This window comes from Pipistrellus hanaki (genome assembly GCF_964339955.1).
Source record: "Pipistrellus hanaki genome assembly, chromosome: 14".
Taxonomy (NCBI): domain Eukaryota; kingdom Metazoa; phylum Chordata; class Mammalia; order Chiroptera; family Vespertilionidae; genus Pipistrellus; species Pipistrellus hanaki.
The window spans coordinates 43,735,895-43,747,552 of record NC_140516.1 but is presented as its reverse complement, the minus strand read 5'-3'; the positions used below and the strand labels follow the sequence as shown (position 1 = coordinate 43,747,552).

General features: G+C 43.6%; 1 protein-coding gene across 4 annotated transcripts in view; it reads left to right on the top strand.

Moving 5' to 3' along the window:
• The first annotated feature begins 568 nt into the window (after positions 1–568).
• XPNPEP1 (X-prolyl aminopeptidase 1) overlaps positions 569–11,658 on the top strand; it is a 45,840-nt gene continuing 34,750 nt past the window's right edge. The window contains exons 1-2 of one of the 4 annotated variants that reach the window (XM_084904195.1): positions 569–754; positions 7,901–7,977. In XM_084904195.1, the coding sequence (XP_084760321.1) occupies positions 723–754; positions 7,901–7,977 (109 nt within the window). In that variant the 5' untranslated portion in view covers positions 569–722. Of the gene's footprint in view, positions 755–7,900; positions 7,990–11,658 lie in introns of all 4 variants that reach the window. The other 3 variants (XM_084904194.1, XM_084904196.1, XM_084904197.1) reach the window with 3 other exon arrangements.

Here is an 11,658-nt window from a genome sequence, read left to right as displayed (position 1 = left end):
CCTCTTTGGGGACTGGTGAGAAAAATGAACAGAGGTGACACACCCTCTAACGCGCAACACAACGATACAAACTGATGAATGGAGTGGATCAGAGACATGGAAGCACGGAACAGAGTGCAGAAACTCTGAGGGAAGGCGGGGGAAGGGTTGTGGGTGGGAGGTAATCAAAGATCATGGACTCGGACAATAGGGTGGTAACGGCCTGTGGGGTGGAGAGGCGGGAGGCCGAGGGCGGGACCGGGCTGGATGGAGACAATGGGGGGAAAAAGGGGGACATATGTAATACTTTCAACAATAAATAATTCTTTTAAAAATTAGTCTTATTGAATCCCTAAGGCTCCCTCCCCCCCACCCCCCCCTTGCCTGCAAAAGAATGAGAACCCATCGGCAAGCGCTAAGCAGTAGAGGGACATGATCTCAGGCTGCAAAGGACTGACCTGGCTGCTGTGCGCAGGCCAGACTGCAGGTGCCTGCAGGCAGGACGCAGGGTGGAACCGCCCCGCCCAGACCTGGGTGGTGGGCGGGGCCTGACCCTGCGGGTGGGCGGGGCCTCGGCGCCCACGCACGCCACAGCCGGGGGCGTGGCCGGCGGGCGCGCGCGCCTAGCAACTCGCGCACCGGCCGGCCTCCCTGTCTCCCTCCTTCTCCCCCTCCCTCCATCCCTTCCGCGGGTGATCAGCTGGTCTGTGCACCCCTGACGTGGGCTGGGCACGTCACCGCGAATGGCAGCCTCCAGGAAGGCACCGCGAGTAAGGTGAGGAGGCCGCCCGGGAGCCGGAGGGCGCAGGGCGCGCGCGGCTCCCCGGGCCCGGGGCGCGTGTGGCCGTCCCGAGGGCCGGGACGCGCCGGGGTAGAGCGGCGGGCGGCCCGCTGCAGGCCGGGGAAGGCCGGGGCTGGCCGGGGCTGGCTGGAGACACCCCCCAACCCCCGCCCCCCAGAGCCGGAGCTGGGGGAGGGCGCCCTGCAGCGGGCAAGTTCCGGGTTGTTTCAGGCGGGGCCGCGGGCACCCCCAGGCTGCCCGAGCCGGGCCCGGGCCCCTGAGGAGTGTGTCTGCGGAGCCGGCCGCGTTCGGCCAGAGGGGGCGGTGACTGTGGCCGCCCCAGCCCGCCGCAAGGCCACGCTGTTTCTGGAAGTTGACGCCCCCTGGCTCCTCCGGCGAGTCCCTGCCTTCGCCCCTGGGCCTTGGGAATCTGATCCGCTATGTACAACCCTGACAATACCGACACGTGCAATTCGCCGGACTGATCTGTCACAAAGATAGGCAAAGATAGGCAAACGCGGGCTCCTCCCCGCCCCAATGGTTCCTCCCCGCCCCAATGGTTGCAGAAGGCTGTGTGAGGCCGTACTTTGACATCATCTCCTGGGGACGCCCATCAGTAACATGTCCTGTCTTCTCCCCGGATAAACCCCCAAGTCTCACATTAAATACATTTCAGCCCCTCCCCCCTCCGCCCTCCCCCCCTCCTTGCTGCTGCCAGAGTATACTTACTTATCAGAGCAGCTAACAGACCAGGAGCCTGAGAGGGAGAGAGACATGCAGTGTTCACCAAGGCCAGAAGCCAGACTCCCTGGAGATCCACATGGGGTCAGTCAGCCATCCTCCAACCCGCTGACATTTGAATGAACACGCTTGGCACTCTAGCCAGGCTCACTTGACGAACACAGGCCATGGCGTGTGCTTGTGTTTGGGAGTTGGACAGATCAAAAGCCGACCTTGATGTGGACGTGGCCTTGCTGTAACACATTAGGCATGAGATGCGGCAGACTTGCATGTGGAAGCAGCAGCCTGCAGGTTCCATGCTGAAAGTGGGGTCAGGCAAGCTCATCACGATGAGTTAGGCCTAGGTGGAGGACCAAGGTGGTCTTTGCTGGGCTCACAGCATCACAATATTGGAGGGGCAGAAGGGTCCTTCAACATTAGCTGATAAAACTTCTTTACCTTACACAAGAGGCCACCAGAGGCTGAGAGAAGGGAGATCATTTGCCCCAGGCACCTCCCCTCGTGGCAGAATTTGAATGCCAATCAGTGTAAAAGTGAGGCGCTTTAGGTGATGGAAATTGAACTCGAATTGATGTAGGTAGAAAGGGGTTGAGCTGGCTTCTGGGGCAGCTGAGTCAGTAGACCAACACTGGCATCAGTCTTCCCTCTCTTCCTCATCTCCTGGCTCTCATTTCTTCAGCGCTGGCTTCACTGATAGTCAGGTTTTCCTCATGGCAGGCCAGTAGCCGTTCTAGGCTGACAGCCTTTGCAAAATTGGAGTCTTTCTAGAACTTACTGGTTGGAGCAGAAATCTGTCTCCCTGGACTGATTTGATCGTTTAGACCAGTGGTCAGCAAACTCATTAGTCAACAGAGCCAAATATCAACAGTACAACCTTTGAAATTTCTTTTGAGAGCCGAAAACTGACTTCTGCGCATGGGCCATGGAGTTTCAATCGCACTGTACATGCGTGCCCGCACATGATATTTTGTGGAAGAGCCACACTCAAGGGGCCAAAGAGCCGCATGTGGCTCGCGAGCCGCTGTTTGCCGACCACTGCTTTTGACTATCCTGAACCAGTCATTGTGGCTGGAGGGATGGATTGACCAGATCTGGGTCCCAGAACTTAGTGGGTGACTCTTCTCAACTCTGTGGACTGAAACTGGAGAAGAGACATTCTCAAAAAGAAAACTAAGGTGCTCTCATCAAAAGGAGAAGAGATGGATTCTGGGTAGGCAAAGACAACATTACTCACATCTCCACCCTTGAACTTGTGCCATTCTACCGTTGCCTTACCTCATGGGATATGATTGAGGATCTTGGTGGTCCTTGTTTTCTTGCCCCATTCTGAGTGATACATTCTCATCATGGGCTGGGGAGGGCTTGCTGGGATTTCTTTAAAAAGAGAGAGGGAGGAAAATGTGCTATAACTGTCCTATGCAAAGTTCTCTGCGCCCTTCTTTTCCCTTACCCACCAGTGGCACTTCATGGTGTCGAGAAGGTGTAGACTGAAGGAGTCTTGGGAAGGGGAACAGCACTGAGTCCATTTGAGAGTCCTGGCCTCTAGTTCTAGACAATCTCCATCACCAAATTGCTGTGAGGCCTTGAGCAAGTTCTTTGATCTAATTTTTGAATATTATGAACAATATTGTTATGGACATTTGTGTACAAGTTTTTATGTGGACTTATGTTTTCAATTTCTGTACCTAAGAGTGGAATTGCTGGTTTATAGGAAAACTCTATTTGAGGAACTTTGGGCTGTTTCCAAACCTAAATTCCCTACAGCAATGTTTGAGGGCTTTAATTTTTTCACATCCTTGCCCTTACTTGTTATTGTCTGTTTGTTTTTTAAATTATAATCTTCCTAGTGGATGTGAAGTGGCATTTCATTGTGGTTTTGATTTCATTTCCCAAATGGATAATGACATTGAAAATCTTTTCATATGCTTTTTGACCATTTGTATATCTTAGACATTGAAATGTCTATTTAGAGCAGAGGTTCCCAAACTTGTTTGTGCCATAGACCCCTTGCCATGTTTTTCGGTTTTGGGTAGACCCGCTACTTACCTGATATTGATTTTTTTGTAAATTTCTAACTGTAGTGAAGTTTAGTGTTAAAATTTAATAAAAAATAATGTACCTACTTTTCTCCGGCATTCTCAAACAAAATAACACTGATTCACTATAATTTGTATGATAAACTACCAGTTTATATATTTTTAAATATTTTCTCAGCACTTTCCTATTCAAGATTCAGGAAACGAATGAACATATTTTTCTCACATTCATATTTATAGAGTGACGAATTGAACAAGTCGGTGCAAGTTCGCGAAGCTTTGAGACAAAAATTGGCAAGAATGTTTACTGAGCGTATGCTTGTAACAAGATGATACTGGTATATCATTATGTACAGGTTTTTATCCTACAACTTACACAATTTTATAAACATATATAATAAATTTTTTACTTCATAGGTACTTTTATAAATAATTTATATGTTTTTATATTATAAGATAATATGATGTAAGTAAATAGGTACTATCAGTGCATGTTGAGATCCACTATCGTGGACCCCCATTTTCATTTCATGGACCCCCAAATTTTTTTTTCGCTGATGTAGACCCCTTGCAGGTTGTCATAGACCCCTGGGGGTCGATATAGACCACTTTGGGAATCACTGATTTAGAGCCTTCGACTATTTAAAAATTGGGTATTTTTTTTTCTTGAGTTGTAATAGTTCTTTATGTACATTGTATACTGGACTCTTACCAGATATATGACTTGCAAATATTTTCTTCTCATTTTATGGATTATCTTTTCACTTGTGGATAAAAGTCATTCATTTAGCGATGTCCAGTATATCTTTTCTTTTGTTGCTTATATTTTTGATGTCATATTTGAGAAATCATTGCCTAATCCAAGGTCAGACAAATTTATGACTGTTTTCTTCTAAGAAAACATTCATGTGTATAATCTATTTTGAGTTCATTTTTGTGTATGGTATATATAGTGTGAGCTTTGTTTTTTTGCATGTGGATCTCCAATTGTCCCAGCATCATTTGTTGAAAGGACTATTTTTCTCTATTGAATGGTTTTGGCACCCTTGACAGTAAATGTGAGGGTTTATTTCTGAACTCTCAATTCTACTTCATTATTCTAGAAGTCTATCTTTATGTCAGTACCACACTAACTTTTTTAAAATATATTTTTTATTGATTTATTTACAGAGAAGAAGGGAGAAGGATAGAGTTAGGAAACATCGATGAGAGAGAAACATCAATTAGCTGCCTCCCGCACACCCTCTACTGGGGGTGTGCCTGCAACCAAGGTACATGCCCTTGACTGGAATCGAACCTGGAACCCTTCAGTCTGCAGGCCAATGCTCTATCCACTGAGGCACACTATTTTGGCACACACTATCTTTACTACTATAGTCAGGGCACACACTATCTTGACTACTATAGTTTTATCATCTTTGAAGTCATGAAGATTGACTCCTCCAAATTTATTATTTCTCAAGGTTTTTTTTTTTTTTGGCTATTGCTTTCATTAATTTTAGGATCTACTTGTCAATTTCTTTCCAAAAGCTAGCTGGAATTGATGGGTATTGCATTTACTATAGGTTATTTTGTGGAGTATTACCATTTTAACAATGTTAAGTCTTCCAATTCATGAACATAGAATAGCTTTCTACTTATTTAGGTCTTCTTTGTTTTCTTTCAACAATGTTCTGTAGTTTTTGCAGTGTAGGTTTTGCATATCTTTTGTTTAAGTTTATTCCTAGGTATTTATTGTTTTGATTCTATTGTAAATGAACTTTTTAAAATTTCATTTTTGAATTGTTTATTTCAAGTGTATGTAAATATAATTGATTTTTACATATTGCTTTTGTATCTTGCATTCTAATTTTTGTGTGTAGACTCTTTAGGATTTTTTTAATATTTAAGATAATGCCATTTGCAAATAAATAGTTTTGCTACTTCTTTTCTAACATGAATGCCTTTTAACTCAATTTCTTGCCTGATTGACTAGAAATGGCAAGAGTGGACATGTCTGTCTAGTTTCTGATCTAATGGGGAAAGCATTCAGCCTTTTAACAATAGGGGTGATGTTAGCTGTGGGTTTTGTAATATTCTTAATCAAGTTGAGGAATTTCTCTTCTAGTTTATTCCATACTTTTATCATGAAGGGAGTTGGATTTTGTCAAATGCTTTTTGTCTCTACTAAGGTTATCATGTAATTTTTGTTCTTTTTAAAAACATTTTATATATATATATATATATATATATATACACACACATACATATATATACATTTAATTTTTAAAATTAAATTATTATCTGTGTACATATTTTACCATTGCCCCCTAAAAATTATATTTTTATTGATTTTAGAGAGGAAGAGAGAGGGAAAGAAAGATGGAAACATCAATGAGAGAGAATCATTGATTGGCTGCCTCCCACATGCCCCCTATTGAAGATTGATCCCGCAACTCAGGCATGTGCCCTTGACCGGAATTGAACCCAGGACCCTTCAATCTGCAGGCCAATGTTCTATCCACTGAACCAAACCAGCTAGGGCTGTTCTTTTTCTATTGATATTGTATATTACATTATTTATTTTGTGTTGAACCAATCTTGTGTTCATGGACTAAATTCCACTTGGATCCTTTTTATATGTTACTAGAGGCCTGATGTATGAATTTTTGCATGGGCTGTATGATGGACTGAGCAAATGTGGACACCTTTCCCTCTATTAACACATAAAATTTTGGTAAAATTAGAGCAAAATTCCCTTTTAAGTTTATAGCTGAATAATATCTAAAATCCCTTCTGTAGCCTGTAATAGGCTCCTGTTGCCTCCCGGATCTTGTCTCCTAACCACTTATTTTCCCATCTCCCAGCACACTGGCTGTCTTGCTTTCCCTCTGGTACACCAGGCATATGCCTGCCTTAGTGCCTTCGTACTTGCTGTTCTCCAGTTCTGAAATGTTCCTCCCCTAGACTATCCACAGGACTGATCCCTCACTTTTTTTTTTTTTTTTTAGGTCTCTGATAAATTATCATCTGCTAGCAAAGAGGCCTTGTCTGGCAAACCCATATCAGAGAACTTTCCCCTTATGTCTCTGACCTTCTCTTCTCCTGGTCCCACTTGACTTGTTTCATAGAACACACACTCACTACCTGACACACTGTATTCTTATTTTGTGTCTGTTGCCTTTCCTCTCCTACCCTTCTCTCCCAGGAACCTTCCTTCCCCCATGTAAACCTCTTGAGGTCAGAGATGCTGTATGCTTTGTTCACTGTTGTGTCTAGGATAGGACCTGGATTATAGACGATTCTCAATAAAATGATTTGTTGATTGAATGGACTTGAAAGAAAAATCCTCAGGTACCAGAAATTTATACTAGTGGAACTTAAAGTCTGAATTTTTGGGGAACTTAGCTGGAACTGAGCCTTGGGGAGGTCATCGGATGCTATAGGCCTTCATTCCCCATAGGAGACTTGTGTGTGAGTTTCCTAGCTAAGAAGTTAACATGAAAATTAGTCTCCGAAGCAAATGACAGTGACAGAAATGCTTGTACAATGAAGCACACATCTCATTTTCTACTGAAGATAAGCTCTTACTAAAAGATTACAAAGCTCACAAGGAATGACCTACCAGGAGGGAGCCAGTAGGCCCAACAAAGAATTACTGTCCCCAGACTATAGTGGAAAGTCTGAAATGAATTATAAAACAAGGGCCCCAAATAATTAAAGCTAAGAGAGGGAATAGAAACCATAGCGAAAGAATAGGACACCCTGGGCCGGCCTGAATGGCTCAGTTGGTTGGAGCATTATCCCTTACACCAAAAGGTTGCATGTTTTATTTCCAGTCAGGGCACACACCCAGGTTGCAGGTTCAATCCCCGGTTGGGGTACATATGGGAGGCAACCGATGGATGTTTCTCTCCATATTTCTCTCTCTTCCTTTCTCTCATCAATAAGCATATCCTTGAGTGAGGAGAAAGAAAAAACGAAGAAAAAAAGAGAGAAAGAAAGAAAGAAAGAAAGAAAGAAAGAAAGAAAGAAGAAAAGAAAAGAATAGGGCACCGTGAAGAAAGAACAGGGAAATCTGAAAAAGAACAAAGAATTTGTACATGTGACAATTATTGCAAATAAAAGTCTTTTTATCATAGTTAAACAGGAGGTAAGACACAGCTGATGAAAGCTCATGAACTATAGGCTAGGCCTGAAAAGGTTTACTGTCATGCTGATGTTTTATCTTCGGTTTCCATTTATTTCATTACTGATTCTGGGGTAAGAGTTCTTTGGACTCATGAAGGAAAATTGCTCAGTCAAGTTGATGGCCTCTCTGACTAAGCCTTGCCACGTTTACTGTGGTCAAAGTCTGCAATATCCTGTTCTTTCTCTTCTTAAGGGCAAGCCACCGGGACTTTCAGCTGAAAAACTTAAGAATAATTGAACCTTACGAGGTGATATATTCAGGAGGCCCAGGTATGGACACAGGTAATAATTTTGCCAATTATTAGATGGAACATCTCGAAAGGATTTTTAGTTACCCTTGCCTCAACCTCAAGGTGAGAGAAAAGAGAAGGTAAGGGGTTAACAATTGATCATGGCTGGGGCTGGGAGGATTTATATCTGGAACTTAAAAACCACTTTGTTTCTTGGCTTTCTGGGTAGTTGGTTACTGTTTCTAAATATTCGCTACTTTTTTTTTTAGGGTAGTAAGTTAGAGAATGAAAGTTATGGCATTTGCCATTTCAGGGGTAGTTGTGGTAAGTTACTAGTCTAATTTTTCTAATCTCTAGTGTAATCCTCTATTGGCTGCCTTAGAGATTAGCTTTCAATGTTTATCATATGATTATTAAATGAGAAAAGTTTGTAATATATGTATTATTGTGCTTTATAAATTGAATGTGCATTCAGGAAAATCTTTTCGGGAAAAATTTCTGGAACTGTATCTTCTCCCCAGAATTGGTTAGTTGCCTTGTTGGGTTGCCAGAAACCTGAATTCTGAAAAGTGACGCATTTCTGTATTTTTAGCCCCAACAAGCCAGTGCTTTTCTATGGACTACCCAGGAGAACCACAATGTTTCCTTTCAGCTGAGTGAAAAAATCAATCCCGAAGCGCACAAGAAACCATGACTAATCTCTTTGGAAGATTAGTGCTATAATTGTACTAATCCCTTTTCTTTAAAAATGTAGATTACGCAACACATTTTGGGCCATCTTGGGAGGGGGGAGAGGGGAAAAGGGGAAGTAAAGAAAGGGGAAAAGTGATAGAACTATCCAATTTAGAGGTTGAAGAGAACTTCTCTTATTATACATGAAGAAATAGAGGTTCAGTAGTCTTAGGTTGCAGATCCCAGCTGGAAACCGGAACCCGCTTGTTTTGATTCCATTGGTCTTAGAATGCTTTAAGAGAGCCTCTGTTACGATCCCTTATAATAGAACCCGGATTTGGGAATTAGATAGATCTGGGTTTTGGTTCCTAATGATCCAGTTGACTTGGGCAAGTATTTAACTCCTGTTTCTTTGTCTGAAAAAAATGGGGATAGTGAAACCTCCCTTGGAGGATTGCTGTGTGAATTAACCACTAATGCCTGGAAATCCCTTGGCCCTAGCTCAGATGCTGGAAGCCCAGCTTCACATCTGTGTATGTGGTAAGAGGCTGAAATTGGAGAAAAGCACCCCCTTCTATGGCTTTTTAATTTAATTTAATTTTTTATTTTTAGAGTATGTTTATTAAAGTTAGAGACAGTGAAACAAGCAAGGGCTTAGGGTAGAGGAAGCAACAGGAGAGAGCTTAGGCCAGCTGCCCTGGCTCACTGGAGAGTCAGAGAAAAGGGGCCTTGGAGTCAGGTTCAGGGGGTTAGCCCAGGACGAGCTGCTGCTGCCCATGGCTCCCCTGGTTGCAAGTCTCGTGGGAACCCTTCGAGTTCAGGAGATGCGGGCCTATAGGGGAGGGAGAGGACGGAGGGAAAGGCTAGGGCGTTTTCCTCGGAGCGAGGGAGAGTGAGCATCCCCTTCTATCCTTATAACAAGGCTTGTAGAAATCCCAGCTTGTACTTCAGATCCAGATTCAAATCCTATTTCTTAAGCTCCTACAATGTACCATATGCTGTGCATGTGATTTTCACACATGTCATGTTAAATACGTCTAGCCGCCCAGGGAGGTTAATGTGGTGTGCTTTTCATGTACTTCCAGGGAGTCAAAAGTCTAGTTTGTGATAAAGGCTGAAGGTTTAGAAACTTATTTCTAAAAGCAGGTCCACATACGCAAGAGACTTTTAAATGAGTCATTCATTTTAAAAGCATGATTTAAAAATACCTGGCAGTGTATGGGCTAATGTTACATCATGGACTAGGATTTGTTGCTCTTGGCTTTCCACTTTCCTGCACACCCTGATTAGCTCTTGGCTGCTTCTGACATTTCTGAAAGTCATGGGATGTGGAATGAACAGATGCTCCCAATATTGCATCGGCTAAGATCCTAGCTTTCACGGAAGGTTCATTCCTGTTTATTATATTGAGTCTGAGAAGTCACAGATACACAGTTGTGATACCCACCCAGCCATCTTTGAGTGAGCGTATGGGTGTGTTAATGGATTTAGAGGCAATGGAATCAGAGATGAAGATGATGTGGTCCTGCCTTAGGGAGAAGCAGTAGATACATCTGTGGCACCATTTATCACATTGCTGTCAGAGTTAGTTCATTGTGCACTCCCTCTAAAAATTGCAAGCACATAACATTTACTATGTGCCAAGCACTGTTTCTAAATGCTTTATAGGGAGTAACCCATTTAATCCTTATAAAAATTACCCTCTGAGGATCACCAGCCATGCCTTTCATCTTCTCCATCTTTAAAAAATGAATATTTTTATTGGCTTCAGGGAGAGGAAGGGAGAGGGAATGATAGAAACATCAATAATGAGAGAGCATCATTAATTGGCTGCCTCCCTGTATGTCCTCTACTGGGATCAAGCCCAAAACCTGGACAAGTGCTCCAACTGGGAGTCAAACTGAGGCCTCTTGGTTCATAGGTTGACACTCAACCATGAGCCACACCAGCAGGGCCTCATCTTCTCCATCTTGAGTGCCTTTTAACTGCTGCCACCTCAATGGCTGGGTCTTATACCTGTACTAGCTTTGCTGCCTCCTCAGCTATCCTTATCCACTCAGTTATTTTTAAGACTTGTTGTCCCTGTGGACACCTTGCTCATTGCATTTACGTGAGTGGTAGCTGCTTCCACGGCCACAGCACACACTGCCTCAGCACTGCAACTTGCTATTGCTGCTGTAGCCTAAAGGTCAGAAAGTGGTGGTGAGGAGAGAGATTGTGGTCCCAGGAAGCAGAGGATGTCTTTGGCTGGCTCCATTTGCCTTGGATGGTTTACAGTTTGTAATTTAGGATTTTGTGCTTGCCACTGGTTCTGTTGACTTTGCTGATGAAGTTAGTGGCCGATAATGTTGACACATACCACAGTCAATGCTATAAACACCCAGTCAGTGCCATCAAAGTTCTTAAGTCAGAATGTGCCCAAATAGAAGCCAGGTTCAATAAAGAAATTAATGGTCTTGAGAAAGAAAATATATTGGCCTTTATCCTATATTTGCGTTTTAAAATTCCAGATGCCCAGGCTGTGCTCCAGACTAATTAAGTCAGAAGTCCCCCAGGTAGTTCTAATATGCAGTCAAGGTTGAAATACTGGTCCAAAGGAAGTCTACATTTTTTCTTGACTCTAAGAATTAAGTTACTCAGAAGTATGGTTTCGAAATGTGTTAAGTCTATTTTGAAGCTCCTGGAAGGTGTCATAATAACGTTTTCAGATGCTGGCAAGCTGGTGAGGTCGCAGTGGGCTTCATTTTGAACTCAGTGGAGGTGTTGACCTATAAACTTGGGACTTCTGCTCCCTTTTTCTCAGATAGGTGAGAGATTACAGGCTCAGGACATCAGATGCAAGGAAAGGATGCCCGTCTGAGAAGTACTCAGAAGCAGCTGTAATGCACGGAGCATGGACATGTTTGAATTGTGACTAGGACCTTTTTCAGCGGCTGATTCCTTGAGTACAACTGTCCTTCAGAGACTCCGGAGGTGGAGCCCGAGGCCTGTGGCTGAAGCTGCCCTGGCTGCAGGTTATGAATGGGGCACTAGTTCAGGGAGTCCCAAG